The 16,643-nt window shown below is 38.0% G+C and overlaps 1 protein-coding gene across 2 annotated transcripts in view; it reads left to right on the top strand.

The window, feature by feature from the left end:
• The window catches only part of cdk12 (cyclin-dependent kinase 12), a 33,579-nt gene that overhangs the window by 15,478 nt on the left and 1,458 nt on the right, over positions 1 to 16,643 (top strand). The window contains exons 9-14 of one of the 2 annotated variants that reach the window (XM_033970452.2): positions 2,199 to 2,300; positions 4,701 to 4,778; positions 6,723 to 6,839; positions 8,570 to 8,701; positions 11,650 to 11,852; positions 14,296 to 15,464. In XM_033970452.2, coding sequence (XP_033826343.1) covers positions 2,199 to 2,300; positions 4,701 to 4,778; positions 6,723 to 6,839; positions 8,570 to 8,701; positions 11,650 to 11,852; positions 14,296 to 14,774 — 1,111 coding nt within the window. In that variant the 3' untranslated portion in view covers positions 14,775 to 15,464. Of the gene's footprint in view, positions 1 to 2,198; positions 2,301 to 4,700; positions 4,779 to 6,722; positions 6,840 to 8,569; positions 8,702 to 11,649; positions 11,853 to 14,295; positions 15,465 to 16,643 lie in introns of those variants that run through there. The other variant, XM_033970453.2, reaches the window with a different exon arrangement.

Genomic DNA, 16,643 nt, shown 5'->3' with positions numbered 1-16,643 from the left:
TTTTTCCCCTGGAGCAGCTGTTGGAGAAACACCTGCTCAGATGCCTGTCGTGAACCAACTCACAAACAACAGTATTATATAAGTACTGTCTATTTCTAGTTCAATTTTTGTTTTTTGGTCAGTTTAGTCTCTTAGCAACAAGCCTTTCATGTAGAACCAACAAAATGTTCCACTCTGCACCGAAACATGTTTTAATATTTAATTTAATCAGCCGGCCCTAAAGTTAAATGGGACAGTGTTAATTGTCCCATAATTGTCCCGGTTTTCTCAAAATGCATTTTCCCCACAGAGATGTAAAGTTCAGAGCTTAAAGTAGCACCTACACACACCACATCCAATCTTTGACTTAAGATTTTTATGAAATGTACAGATGGATTTTTTAAATATATATTTAATATAGTTTAGTCAAATAGTAAATAAAATCCAAAATCCCCTCTGTGTAATTTTAGTATTTAATATGTCAACAAAATGAAGCAAAACATTTAAACCTAGCTCTTTTTATGTTTCTGTTTTGAATGTCCCAAAAATGGTCAGTCACCCATTCAAGCACACATTGTTTTTTGGAGTTAAAACACAAATTTTAACCAAAAAAAAAATTACGTGAAATTTTTCAATTTTTCATCATTTTTCAGTCAGATATAGTTTAATCAAATACTAAATAAAATCTAAAATCCCCCCTGTGTATTTTTAGTATTTAATGTCAACAAAATTAAGAAAAACATTTAAAATTTTTTGTTTGTTTTGAATGTCCCAAAAATTGTCAGTTTTTACACATAAAATGCCTATTTTTATATAAAACCATCACAAAACTTGTTAACATTTTGTTGTTACATTTATGCAGGTAAACCACAGAACAAGTTTCAAAGTGATGCATCTAAATTTAAGTTTTCCTGTTCACCTGGAGTGTCTTGCCTTATGTTTTTAGTTTTACTCTTCATGAAACACCCCACTAGATGGAGCTGTTGTCTTTGGCTCAAGTCAGGATTATCAGCCTTTTGTTTTGTATTTTTGCCCACCTCTAATCAAGAGCTGCCAAAAAAATAACCCAAAGTATTGCACAAATCTATTCTTTATAATACATTAAAAATGTCATGTTTCTGCACTTTTGTGGTTAATTTTAATGTTAATTCCCATTTGACTGATACTTAACCTCAAATACTACATTTAAAACACATTTGATCAAGTTTCTCTTAGATTTACATATCTGAATATCATTACAAATGCTCCAAAAACAGGAATAGTTTTTTTTTTTTTCTCCACCAATATCGCCCTATCAAACAGGAACCTGCCTTTAACCCAGTCAGGTCTGATTCATGTGTTTTAATCCATTTTCATTATATAATTAAGTATGAAATAATATTCATTTCATTGCATTTACTTATTTCAAGCAGATTAATGAACACTTTTACTACTGTTATGGATATGAATAATTATAATTTTAATATAACGAATAATTCCCATGTTGTTCTAATGTTGTTTTCTTATCACAAACAGACCTGGAGTTGTGTTTTGTTTCATTCACACATGTTTAACACATAAATCCTGCATATTTAGCCTGATTTCTTCTCTCAAACTGAAAACACTCTGTTCCACCTTGTGATGTCATCATGTGGTAATACAGAAAGTGCTCCACCCTGTTTTTAAACTCCATACACCTTCACTAGAATCATTTGGATCATTTCAGCTCTGGAATTGCCAATTTCTACTGAACTAAATGTAAAAGGAGCCGTTAACTGGAAACCTACCACTTCATGACATCACAAGGTGGAACAGAGCATTTTGAGCTTTGGAGATGTAGACAGACTAATAATAAAGTGTTACTCAAACGTATGAATGAAACAAAACACAACTCCAGGTCTGTTTTTGAGGAGGTAAAAGCTTTATAACATTTCAGTTCCATGATCGAGCTTTCTCTCCTGTATTTGCAATCTATATATATTTTTTTTAAAATAAAATTCTGTTCTAAATTCATATTTTAAACAGTCCAGACGTCCAGAAGAATTGACCAAAACACTGAAATCTGAACTAACGAAGAATCACTTTTCAGAACATGTTTTAACTATTTAGATCTAAGCTACAGTTAGCCGATATCACGATAAACTATATTAATATTGTTTATGGTCCCATCACTTTGTCTGATAGCACTTTCTTATCGGTGCATCTCTAATCTCCGTCTTACCTGTGCTTGTGTGTTGTAGTCGGCCATACACTAACAAAGTGATCACACTGTGGTACCGGCCTCCAGAGCTGCTGCTGGGAGAGGAGCGCTACTCTCCAGCCATCGACGTGTGGAGCTGCGGGTAAGTGTCTGCAGCTACAGTTACTCATTTTGTATTACACAGAATAAACTCCTGTGAGCATTTAGCCATGCTCTAATGCTGTTATCTCCTTAAAAACAGACCTGGAGTTGTTTTGTTTCATTCACACATGTTTGTGTAGCACTTTATTATTAGTCTGTCAACATCTCCAAAGCTCAAAATGCTCTGTTCCACCTTGTGATGTCATGAAGTGGTAGTTTTCAAATTAAAAGCTCCTTTTACCTTTAGTTCAGTAGAGATCAGAAATTGCACTTCTCAAATTAATCCAAATGATTCTTGTAAAGGTTTATGGAGTTTAAAAACACAGTGGAGCACTTCCCGTATTTCCTGTTCTGAAATACGCCATAAACATTTGAAGTTGTTTCCACAGAGATATTCAGGCAGTCAATCGTCGTAATCTCCTATAAAAACATTTTGTACAGAGTCTAAACGGTGGAAAAAATGCTCTTAACAAACATAATTGGTTGCGCGGTCAGATCCACTGACCCACAGGTTGGCGGTGTGATTCCGACAATTTACCCCCCTCGCCCCCAGTGTCTGTGTGCACTGGTGTGTGAATGTGTGTGTGAATGGGTGAGTGTTTTCTTGACATAATGCACTTTGAGTGGTTTGAATGTGGAAAATCGGTATATAAATCAATGACAGTTTACCAAAATAGCTGCAATTATATATTTATCACGATAATTATTCAAGTTGCTGACAGTTTAAAATGTTCCATATTTAAACTCTAATAAGTGAAAATAACAGTGAAATGGAAGAGATCATCAGGAGAAGTGTCTGTTCTGCTCATTCTGGAGATATAAATTCCATTATCTTTGTTGGTGATTCTCATGATTGTATAAAAAGTCCCATGAACGATTATGGTCAACCCTGTTTATCACGATAAACAATATTATTCCCATCCCTATATCGATGTGTATTTTTTTTTTTTTATAACATGCTGTTCAAAGTTCATGTTTTAAACAGTCCTGATGCCCAGAAGAATTGACCAAGAGATTTAAAAGGATCACATTTCAGAACATGTTTTAACTGTTTAGATTGATGCTATAGTTAGCCCTTAGCCATTAGCCGTTTTACCCAGAAGAAGATGGAATATTTTGTTATGCTAATAGTGTCCATTCAAATCACAATTAATCTTATAGGCGTCGGCCTGTCACGATAATCTCTATATCAACTCATCGTCAATATGTCGTTTTTGGGAGCCAGTATTTATTGTGGGAACTTCATCTTCATAATTCAAACTTCTACAGCTCTTTTTCTGCTGTTCATTTATACAGCTCAACAATACTGTACATCTAGAATATTTTTGTGAATACTTGTGCTTCGTGCTTTGGTTTCAGTATAACTGTTAATCGCCTGCATTTACTTCAATGATATATCGAACTTCAGAATGTGTTGTCATGACAGGCCTCTGTAGCCATGTTCTGGATGTAAAATGTGCGCCTTGAAAATAACCTTGAAATAAAAATCCCAGATGTAAATTCGAAGCTGGTTAGATTATGTTTGATTAGTTTTAATCCATGTTCTTATGCTGTTTCCTCCCCAAAAACAGACCTGAAGTTGTTTTGTTTCATTCACACATGTTTTGAGTAACACGTTATTATTGGTCTGTCTCCAAAGCTCAAAATGCTCTGTTCCACCTTGTGATGTCATGAAGTGGTAGTTTTCCTGTTAACAGCTCATTTTACCTTTAGTTCAGTAGAGATTGGCAAATCCAGGGTTGAAATGATCCAAATGATTCTAGTGAAGGTGTATGGAGTGGAGCACTTCCTGTATTACCACATGATGACATCACAAGGTGGAACAGATTCTTTTCACTTTGAGAGAAGAAATCAGTCTGAATTTGCAGGGTTTGTGTGTTAAACATGTGTGAACGAAACAAAACACAATTCCAGGTCTGTGTGTGATGAGGAAACAACATAAGAACAGATCAGAAAATAGTGTAATATGTGCCCTTTAAACTACCCGCAATACTGCTAATGCCCACTAGGAGGAAAAAAAAAAAACATTACACACTTTTATATCTTCAACTTCTCTGCTTGAATTAAATTACATAACAGCCTCACAAAGACAAAATAAATCTCTTTTCATTTGGTCACAATCATGTATTTTGTTTATTCCACATCAACAATCAAACTTTATAAAAGGTAAATTGGAAAACAAAAGTCCCTTTGTGTTTTGTTTTTTTGGGTCTTTTTAAAGGTGATTCTATCTTTGTGTGAGCTAAAGCCTAACGCCCACCACGCTAGCACGCTAACACATTTTTTCAAACTTTTTCTGCCTTCTAAGCAAGTAGTGTTCCGATTTCACACTTAAATCTGAGTTCAACACAAGCTAAGGAGGTTATTTATATATATATATAACTGTTTTTGTGTTTTTAAGGTGTATTCTTGGGGAGTTGTTTACAAAGAAGCCGATATTCCAAGCGAACCAAGAGCTGCTACAACTTGAGCTGATAAGGTAAATGTACAGAAATATTACCCATTGTTCATTTCTGTGTTGTTATATAAATGAAAGATGGGAAAGTTTTTTTCTTTACTACAATATGATTTAGAATATAACACAATTTGGCTTGAAATTAGAAGAAATATGTACCAACAGTGTAGATATAGTAACACAGTTTAGATTTACTTACACTACCAGGCAAAAGTTTGGACACCGCCTCATTCAGTGTTTTGTTTTTTTTCCTACTTAAATACACGCAGAAGACATCATATATATGAAGTAAGACATATTTGGTAAAAAAGGTAAATAACGCTAACTAAATATATCTATTCTTATCTACCATATTTTCCAGACTATACATCACTTCAGAGTATAAATTGCACCAGCCAAAAAATGCATAATAATGAAGAAAAAAACATAAGTCGCATTTTTGGGGAAATGTATTCTACAAAATCCGAGACCGAGAACAGACATTTTATCTTTAAAGGTTATAATAATAGTTATCACACATTTATATTTATTCAGCTACATGAAGCACAGACAGAACTGAATAAGTGTCTGATATGTTAATGTAAGATATTAACAGTTAATCAGATAAATAAAGCATAAAAAACAGGTTAACAATTTTACTCTGGATCTCACTCCAAATCACTAAATCCATTGAATTCATCCTCCTCGTGTCGCTTCTGAACAACTCCACCTGCTCCAGAGGTAAATGGCTGTCATCAGACTCAGCAGAATACTATTTTCTTTTGGTGGGCATTTTTGTTCAGTCTTTCTGAGATGTCTTTTAATTTACCGTAATGTTGACATTTTAAATGTTCAGTGGTACAGGAGTAGTAGATAATGGTACACAGACCTATGGAAAAAAAAAAATACAAAAAAAGTGCAACTTAGTCCGGAAAATAAGGTATATAATATTCTAGTCATCAAAGTGTAGCCACTGTTTGCTTTGTCAATTTTTTTTTTCCTTACAGATTTCCATACATGTTTTCTGTGTGTATATACAATTTAGAAAAAAATAAAAATAAAAAAAACACTGACTGAATGAGAGGCTGTGTCCAAACTTTTGACTGGTAGCAGCATTTTTTTTTAATATATATTTTATTTTGTGCATTTAGATTGTTTTGGTGGGGATAATCCTTTAAGGTTCTTGCGTCAGTGGTAAAAATTAGCTTCAGTTAGTTTCTATTATTGTCCATGGAGCTCAACAGTGACCGCCCACTGCCCACCCCCTGGTTCGTAAGTCATTTTTTTCCATAGATGTGGGCAGGACTGTTAAGCTCTATATTTTCATCAGCGTTATATCACACTTCAATATGTGTCACGACCACAGACTGTGTAATGAAGTGGATTGAGTGAGTGTGACGTCACCCACAGTGTTTGGCTCCAAATTAAGCTCATCGAGGCTAGCAGTTTTTGCAGCCAACTGGAAACAGTGTTCTATAACTGGAATTCTGACCTTGAGTATCATAGCAACCAAAGAGCCAATCTGGAGCGAGGCTGTAGTAGGCAACACCCCTTCTTGCCCGCACCATAGCAGTACTGTCAGTCAAACCCGTTTCTAACGCTAGCAGGAGCGACCTTGGAGAAAGAAGGCGCCTCATTTTTCATATCTGTTCATATCTTGATTTACAGACACAATAGTGAAATAAAAACCACAGGATCATATAGAGCGGGTTAATACAAACATTTAAGACCAAAATGATGAGTCTGACAGTAGCAGTTACAAAGAGAAGGGACACAGTTTTTCAATTTAAAGTGAATTAAAGTTTGTGTCGATTGAGCCGGAAGCTCGCCCATGATCACTTTTTATTTGAAACACGGCGGCAGATTTGCTACGTCCATGTCTATCTAGTCTATGATCATGACAGGCCTATATGAAAGCTTGAAAGTTTGGCTGTTGTGTTTTGCTAGTTTTGTTTATTTAAAATGTTGTGTTCCTGTGTGTTTCTTTAGCCGTCTCTGTGGTAGCCCCTGTCCCGCCGTCTGGCCTGACGTCATCAAGCTTCCACTGTTCAACACAATGAAGCCCAAGAAACAGTACAGGCGCCGGCTACGGGAGGAGTTTGCCTTGTGAGTGTTTCGACCTGTCACAACTTAACTTTCAATATGCAGAGTGTCCATAAATTCTCCTCACAGTTTAAAACATTACAAGGGCAGATGATCAGATATGTTAATCACACTTGTGTTTTCCAAACCTCTATATCGCCTACATTAGTCACATGAAGCACATCAAAACCGGACTGGATTTCTTACCATGTTCGCTGCAGCAGAGCCTCATTGATGGCTCAGTCACATCTGTATCTTTGGCTTTAGTTCAGTAATGACCCGTATCTTTGTTCTAAACACGACATCTTTAACACAGCCCCATAGATCCATGACACACACTGCTCTTCTCTCGAGGAGGAGACATTTCTTCAGGTTTTGTATGTCAGACATCAGCAGGACTTACAAAAATGCAATGTGATTAAAAACGTTTCAAACCACTGAGTACAACAAAACACATCGTATTAATATATCTTATCAACTGTCTTTGTAATTACATTTTGAAATTGTAAAAACACTTGATGTTTGATGGGGGTCAGTATTTATCGTGGGACTTTTTCTTTGCAGTACTGGGACAATTTTGGTTATTTTTCTGTAGTACAATGAGAGTTGAGCTGTAGAAGTTTGAATTATGAATTTAAGTGTTTCATTCTCATAATTTTTTAACAATATTGTAGATTTAGAATAGTTTTTGGGGATAGTTCTGCATCATGTTTTGGTTTCGATATTATCAAAAGAAAAATATAAAATCCATCAACTGGACAAAACGTAGGAGTGAAGACGTTATTATAGTCTTTCAAGCCCCTAATGAGTGATTTCACACCTATTAGCATCCTGATTAGCCCTACTGTTTTACTTTTTCTTTTACTTTGGATCAGACCTGGATGACGGGGGATTACACAGACATCATTTCAATATTATAATTTATTGTCTATATTTACTTCAACGATATATCGAACTTCAAAATGTTTTTTTGTGACAGGTCTATGAGGATCAGCGGTTTAATGGAGATGAAAGAATTTACAGTCTCTTCTTTTTAAAGGGGAGCTGCATAACTTTTATATTTGAGGGTAGGGATGCACCTGTACCGATATTGGTATAGAATGTTGGAGCTGATACTGAAAAATTAGTTGGATCAGGAGTCTGTTCCCTGATATCGGTTGAATAATTGGATGTAGTGACGCTGTTTACAGGCTGTCTCATAATCTCGGTTAAGTGTTTGCTCCAAAGGTTTGCAGTTAGAATCCCGCTCTCGACATAAACATCTTTGGTTGAGCGGTCAGATTTACTGACCCGCAGGTTGGCGGTGCGATTCTAGTTCCCACAGATGAATGCTGTAGTTGTGTCTTCAGGCAAGACACTTAGCCCATGTCGCTCCCAGTGTCTGTGTAGAGTCTTGATGTAAAGAGCTTTTGAGTATCTTGAATGTGGAAAAATGGTCAGTATGGGAAGGTTTTACAAAGTTGTGATTCACAGTTATTAAAATATATGAAATTCTAATGTTTTGTGTGTAATTACATTGCTTAGTTTGCTGCTAAACTCATCAGAGCATTTGCATAGGACAAGCCGTGTTTCTACTATAACTTTTTCTTCTTCATGATACTGACTTTTATTAAGCCTCACCCTGTAATCATCTCTCTGTGGGTTACACCTTTGGTCCTCACCTATAGCAGCCTGTCAGATGGGTTTATATTCCAGCCCATGATACTTTTGCCCCTTTGCTTCTTCTGGCTATGTCATGTTCTATCTCTCGACAGCTTGCCGCTCCCCGCCCTGGACCTGTTTGACCGAATGCTGACCCTTGACCCCTCGCGCCGCTGCACCTCTGAACAGGCTCTGAACAGCGACTTCCTATCCGACGTGGAGCCCAACAAAATGCCTCCGCCAGAGTTAGTATTTCTTTCTGTATATTTGGACTTCTTCTCAGGGCGACAGGTTAAGATCATGAACTAAGTGAGTGTGACGTCACCCGCAGCTTTCGAGGCTAGCAGTTATAGGGGCCAATTTGGAGTAAATACCCATATTTGGAAATCCGACTGCAAGTATCATAGCAACCAAAGAACCCACACTGCTGATTTATCTGTTATTAATGTTCATATCTTGATTTAGCGAGGAAAAAAAAACAACCCAGGATCATGTAGAGCGGCAGCAGTTACAGCGAGAGGGGACACTGTTTTTACATAGAAAGTGAATTGGAGCCAGAGTCGATGGAGACAGAAGTGCGACCATGATCACTTCCTATTAGGAACGCACCCTGACCTCAGAAAAGTTCCTCCCACGCATGATGCTACCTCAAGGCTCTGCTAACATCAACTAAACCCTTCTCGTGGGCCTTTCAAAATAAAACCCTTTGCATTGGCACCTTACTGAAATCACCTTATTGTGAAAATTATAACTAAAATGTGTTGAATCAAAATCTTTTACTTGGAATAACACATTAAACATTACATTTAAAAGAAAGAGCCTCACCTTTGTTTTATACAGCCCAGAGTCCACAGAAAGTCTCTATAATTTACCTGTAGTTTACATAACAAGTATTAAAATCTGTAATCTTGCATAACTGCTGTTAGGAAAATCGATGCCCATCTATTTTAGACATTGACTTGATCCACAAGGGAAGTTACTATTAACTCACATTTAAGTGTCTTTACCGTAGACTGTATACAGTGGTCCCTCGTTTATCATGGGGGTTACGTTCTAAAAATAACTCGCAATAGGCGAAATCCACGAAGTAGTCAGCTTTATTTTTTACAATTCTATTTGTTTTGCAGCTGTAAAACCCCTCACCACACACTTTACACATTTTTCTCATACAGGTATTAACATTTTCTCACATTTCTCCTTTGTTTAAACTCTCTCAAAGTTCAAACCTTCGTAGGCGCCTTTGTCGGTGCAGAACGTTTCATCGACATTGTGGGTTTTGTCGGGGAGAAAACTTGCAAACATACAGCACTTCAGAGTCACACTGTGATCCAACGTTTATGTAAATTTGTCTGAACACATTCTGTACTGTACAGGAGACACGGCACAGAGGAGACTGATGGACAATGGTCTACAGTCCCTCAGCCAATCAGGACGCAGAACACAGTGCATGTTTATACACTGTAAAAAAGCGTGTAAAATTACACACAAAAAATCTGAAATGGCGAAGCTGCGAAAGGTGAACTGTGATATAGTGAGGGACAACTGTATATGAATGGATGTAGCTAATGTGCTAGCCGCTGTGTTCTCTCATTTTGGTCTTAAATGTTCATATTAGCCCACTCTATGTGATCCTGGGTTTTTTATTTCACTATTGTGTCTGTAAATCAAGATATGAACATTAATAACAGAAAAAAATCTGATGCCTTCTTTCCCCAAGGTCACTCCTGCTAGCGTTAGCAACAGGTTTGATTGACAGCCTTGCTAAGCGCCCGCTCCCTGCTAAACCAACCATGTTTAACCAGCAGTGTGGGCAGGAAGGGGCGTTACCTTCAACAGCCTCACTCTGGATTGGCTCTTTGGTTGCTATGATACTCGCAGTCGGAATTCCTAATATGGAACTCTGCTCCAAATTGTCCTATAACTGCTCTAACCTCGATGAGCTTCATTTGACTTTAGCCGAACGCTGTGGGTGACAAATGGAAAGAACCGGACACAGGGCAAAGGAAAATATTAGTGTTTTTTTCCTAAATGGTGTAATTTGGTTGTATTTTTTTATTGGTGGTTTGCCATTGAATCTTTTTAACCAGAAAAGTAAACCACCACTCAAAAATCATTGGAAAAATAGAGCTTTATGAGATCAACAACATGATGTACTGGTCCTACATTACGCAAAATTTACTCTTGTGAGCTTTAATCCATGTTCTAATCCTGCTCCCTCCTCAAAAACAGATCTGGAGTTGTGTTTTGTTTCATTCACACATTTTTGAGTAGCACTTTATTATTAGTCTGTCTACATCTCCAAAGCTCAAAATGCTCTGTTCCACCTTGTGATGTCATAAAGTGGTAGTTTTCAATTTAACAGCTCCTTTTACCTTTAGTTCAGTAGAGACTGTCCAATTCCAGGGCTAAAATGATCCAGATGATTCTGAAGGTGTGTGGAGTTTAAAAACACAGTAGAGCACTTCCTGTATTACCACATGATGACATCACAAGGTGAAACAGAGTGTTTTCAGTTTGAGAGAAGAACTCAGCCTATATATACAGGGTTTGTGTGTTAAACATGTGTCAATGAAACAAAACACAACTCCAGGTCTGTTTGTGATGACATTAGGACAGATAAAATAGTGTAATATTGGCCCTTTAAAGTTCAGATATTAGTTCAAATTGTTTAGGGTGAGTAATGACAATACTGTATTTTCTGGAGTATAAGTCGCAGCAGCCAAAAATACACAATAATAATAATATAAGAAAAATACATATATTCACATATAAATTGCATCTGAATATAAGTCGCACCTCCGGCCAAACTAAGAAAAAAGTGCGACTTATAGTGCAGAAAATATGGCAGTTAAAGTTTAAATCCATCTCCAGGAAATGAATATAAGTCAATGTAATGTCCCCAAAAAGCATAAAAATCCAATATGCATGTCTGTGTCTGTCTGTGTGTGCATGCGTCTGTGTGTATGTGTGTGTCTTTATGTACGTTTGTGTGTGTATGTGTCTCTGTCTGCGTGTGTGCGTGTGTATATGTGCATGCGTGTATGTATATGTCTGTGTGTGCGTCCGTGTGTATATGGGTGTGTATGTGCGTTTGTGCGTGTCCCTGTGTCTGTCTGTATGTGCGTGTATGTGCGTGTATGTGCGTGTACGTGCGTGTACGTGTCTCTTTGTGCGTGTGATTGTGTGTGTGTAGTCTTCCCCACCACCAGGACTGTCACGAGCTCTGGAGTAAGAAGCGGCGGCGTGCGCGTCAGAGCGGGGCGTCCGAGGATGTGCCTGTGCCCAAAGTGCCCCGTAAGGACCCGAGCGGGACGTCGTCAGGAGAGAACAGCCGCCCCCCCATCAGCCCACCTCCACCTCCCCCACCCGGGAAACCGTCGTCCACCCTGACAGAAAGTGAGTCCTCAGAAGTGCGCACGATGCAAACTGTACTAACCGTCTGTGCTTTTCCTCAAGTAGAACAGAGATTTCGGTATTTTTTAGTTTGACTGTTCTGTTTGTAGACGGCATCACGCGTCTACGCCAAGTTTCACAGCCGTAAAGGTGGTGTAAAGGTGATGTAAAGGTGGTGTAAAGCTCTCGACAAAGTGCCAAGTACAACACAAGATCCTGCTGTTAACAAAATAAAAGTTGTACTGAATGAATATCTTAAATTAATCTTATTTTGAAAAGGGGGAACCTGGCCAGTCATTTTCCTGCACGAGTTTCACTGTCACAAATTAACATTTATTTCACAGGTGAAACGTAACAACGTAAAAGTAGTGAAGTCCTGCATTTAAGTATACATTTTTAGTATCTGTACTGTACTTAAGTACATTTTACTGTGTGTACTTTTTACTTTTACTTGAGTACATTTGAGAGCAGTATCTTTACTTTCTACTCCACTACATTTTGAAAAAGTAAAAGTATTTTTATTATTGTGTGAGACCTGCTGAAAAGGCTGAGGGTTTGTTTTTAACACATTCAGAATTTTGAACAAACAAGAATGTACAATTAAAAAAAAATCATTGATTTAATTGTTTGAAAATTCAGCTCAAATCTTTATCAAAATCATCACATTTGAAGCTTAATAAGACTCAAAATCTGCACAAAATACTTTTATGTAATCTTTAAGTACATTTTTAAGCAGGTACTTTAATACTTAAGTATAAGTAAAAGTGTCACATGATAAAATCTACTCGAGTACTTTTTTTGGTATCTGTACTTTGACTTAAGAAAACTGAGTACTTCTTCCATGATTTATTTCCACTTCTTCTTGTGATCAATTTTATTTAGAGGGAAAAACACACATTTCTAATAATTCATGTGGTGACGTTTTTGTTTTAATGTAAAATCAGTCTTTGATTATGTGAAATTTTCCCTTTTAAAATGAAAGGTGCACTGTTGTATTGGTGGAGGTTCTGACACCTGCTGTTATTACATAAAGTATTACTGCTCTGTCTGGCATTAAACTTTGTGCAAAAAGACTCATCCAGGCCACGTTACAGGTCAGGTCTGTGGAGAGGTGACCCCACTCACCAAAAGAATACATTTTTTTGAGGCATAAATGCGAGATGGATACTGTTCCATTGGAAGGAATTTTAATTTAATAATTTGACTTTTTTTCTTTTATATCATATATTTTGTTAAATCAGTCCTGTTGTGCTTGAGTCTCTATAGTTCTCATCTCTGACCCCTGTGAATCATTGTCACAATATTCATCTAAAACAACTTAATAAAAGACAGAAGTCCACTGACTTCTGCGGTGTCCAATTGGAGCTGACGTCACTGTAAACGTCATCACAACAAAGCGCCGCATGCTTTTGGTCCCTATGGACCACATCACACTAGAGCAGCACATTTTTTTCATTTGTACCAAAGTGACTATATGACTCTGCCGAATCCTACGAGTGTCACCAATTAAGAAAATAATACTTTGGTATCGGTTGATATCAGCAGATACTTAAAGCCAGAGACAGAACATGATTTATTTCATTTGAAGGGCCAATATGACTCTATCCTCTGATCTGTTCTAATGTTGTTTCCTCATCACAAACAGACCTGGAGTTGTGTTTTGTTTCATTCACACATTTAACACACAAACCCTGTGTATTTAGACTGAGTCCTTCTCTCATACAAACACTGTTCCACCTTGTGATGTCATCATGTGGTAGTACAGGAAGTGCTCCACTGTGTTTTTAAACTCCACACACCTTCACTAGAATCATTTGGATCATTTCAGTCCTGGAATTGTCCATCTCTACTGAACTTAAGGTAAAGGTGGAACAAAGTGGAACAGAGCATTTTGAGCTTTGGAGATGTTACTCAAACACGTGTGAATGAAACAAAACACAACTCCAGGTCTATTTTTGATGAGGGAGCAGCATTAGAACATGAATTAAAGCTACAAGAGTCGGTTTTATGTAATACAGAACCTTTAAAGTCAAACAGCTGTGGCAAAAATGATCCATGAAATGTGTTTTGTAACTGTTAAAGTAACTACAGAACAGCTTTGAAAAATGACACAAATATATAAACCAAAATGGGATATCGACTGAACCGATACCTGCTCTATCAAAATGCTCACTACAAACGCCGATATCTGACAGCATCGTATCAGTGCAACCCTAATGGAGACCAGCAGGTGGCAGACCCTCCCCCAAAACACTTCTAATGCCCCTTTGACATAATCTTTGACCAGGTTTATCCAAAAGCATGAACTGAGCTGGGGCATAGCTGTTCACGGATGTTGATTGATTAGAAATTGAAAGGTCAGATGTTGTGTTAAACTTGTGTGATGACCCTTCCTGACTCCTCCCCCCTGTGCGGCGTCTGACCTGTGTTTGTGTGACTGCGTTAGGCCTGGGAGCGGCGGCAGAGCAGTTGAACCAGACGGAGCTGGCGGTGCTGTTGAATCTCCTGCAAGGCCAGAGCGACCTGAGTCTGCCCCAAGTCGCTCAACTCCTCAACCTCTCCAACGTCGACACCCTCAGCCAATCCCTGTCCGCCCTCAGCGAATCCTTCGACCACCAGGGCGCGCACGAACACCACCAGACCACGGCGTCGTCCGCAGCGCCACCTCCACCTCCGCCCCCTCTTCCTCCTCCTCCTCCTCTGCCTCCCCCCTCCTCCTCCGAACCCCAAGAGGCCTCGCCCACGCTTAGCCAAGAAGATCAGGCCAATCTCCTGGCGCTCATTTTGGGGCACATCATGAAACCACAGACTGAGGGGGTGGAACAAAGCGACGAGAGCAATGGCATCCAATCAGACGAGGCTCTAAGTCGCGCTCCGTCTGCCGCTACTACTGATCGCAAGGGCAAGTCTGGGTTTAGTCTCTAGGGGGCGACGATTGTGGGCAGAGCAGGGTTAGGTCGGTGGCAATGGGAACAGTTGGGAGTGGGGGGGGGAAATGGGACAAAATGGAAAAAGTAAACATTTCCTGGGAATGGGGTTGAATCTTCTTTGGTACCATGTTACCGGGAATAAACGGAGGGATTCAACAGAGGAAGGTGTGTTGGGAGGTTGTTTCCTTAGAGTTTTCATCGTCTGTCACATTCCGACAATAATAAAACCCTCGGTATGACCCGTTTTTTGAGCCAGGCCGATCGCGAGAGCCGCCAGCCCCGATGTAAACGAAACCAAAACCACCTGCAGAGAATAGCGCCCTCTTCAGTTTGTTTGTTTTGTCCTTCGTTTCTGTATGTGTCCAGTTTTCACCCTCATCTCATCGAAAACGCAGGTGCCACGGAGTCGCCGCTGGAAGTGCTTTTGCTTCTGTACTGTCAGCATTTTTAAGAATAAAAAAAAATACAAAGTGAAAACAAAATGGTTGCTTTTGGGTCTTTAGACATCACCTGCATGTGTTATTTTCAAACTTTTGGTTTTGCTTCACCTTTTGTTTCGAATGTTCTTCTGACTCGTAAGTTTAACTGTGACGTAGTACTTTGAATAAAAGTGATTACTGAGCTGCTGACGTGGAGATGGTAACTGTTGTGTCTCTGCTAACTCCCGACCTCCTTTCACTGGAATATGTCGAAAAATGGCTCCTATCCAGTTATTTTTAAACCTCATAACATCGTTTTTTATTACTTTAAACAATTATGTATACAGGGTAATGAAAGAAACTCAAACTGTAGAAATACACATTCAAATTTGAGAAAACATACTTAAAATGTGACATTAATGATTTTAAATATGCAACTCATAACAGGTTTATAGTTTAGTGAGTCTATACACATTTTAATCCCACATTATATTCATTTATAATAAAAATACATTTTCGTTAGTTCTATCTAGTTTGCGTACATACTTGAACAGCTCTTAGGCCTGTGAGCATTTCTGGATCACAATAGACCATAACATGTTCTCACTGTTTTGGTTGTAAAATGGATCTAGAATGTAAAATAAATTTAAGATATACCATATTTTGTTTCTCTGAGTTTACATAAGGAAAGTATGTGTTATTAGAGAAGTGGAGGGGCTTTTATCAAGTCAAAATGTACATAAATATATATTTAAAAAAAGAGCGTTCTGCTTATAATCTAGTTAGTTCCATATAGTTCTCAGTTTTTTTAACCAAAGTGCAAATTATTTAAGTAAACCTGTCAAAGCCGTCACATTCATTTAAAAAAATTTATTTTCACCTTGCATTTTGTTTGTTTAGCTGCTCATTAGCGTCTACAGCATGTGTTTGTTGACAATTCATCATTTTAAAGCCACAGTACAGAACTTTTCAGTTGAAAAATAGACAAAATCAAAAGCATGTTATTGTTTTTTTGTTTTTTTCCATTTTGGATGTTTTCATTGCACTAGAGTATGGTTTTAACTTTCCATGTGGACTCTGAAAGATTCAGGTGGCGGGTCAGAAAGTTACATAATGCGTCTTTAAAGGTTCTATATTACGCAAAATGGACTCCTGTGAGCTTTAATCCATGTTCTAATGCTGTTCCCTCATCAAAAACAAACCTGGTGTTTTGTTTCATTCACACATGTTTGAGTAACACTTTTTTATTAGTCTGTCTACATCTCCAAAGCTCAAAATGCTCTGTTCCACCTTGTGATGTCATGAAGTGGTAGTTTTCAAGTTAACAGCTCCTTTTACCTTTAGTTCAGTAGAGATTGGCAATTCCAGGTCTGAAATGATCCAAATGATTCTAGTGAAGGTGTGTGGAGTTTAAAAACACAGTGGAGCGCTTCATTACCACTTGA

Source organism: Periophthalmus magnuspinnatus, chromosome 8 (genome assembly GCF_009829125.3).
Source record: "Periophthalmus magnuspinnatus isolate fPerMag1 chromosome 8, fPerMag1.2.pri, whole genome shotgun sequence".
Classification (NCBI taxonomy): Eukaryota; Metazoa; Chordata; class Actinopteri; order Gobiiformes; family Gobiidae; genus Periophthalmus; species Periophthalmus magnuspinnatus.
Note: the sequence above shows the minus strand (reverse complement) of the source record. Positions and strands in the feature narration are given on the sequence as shown.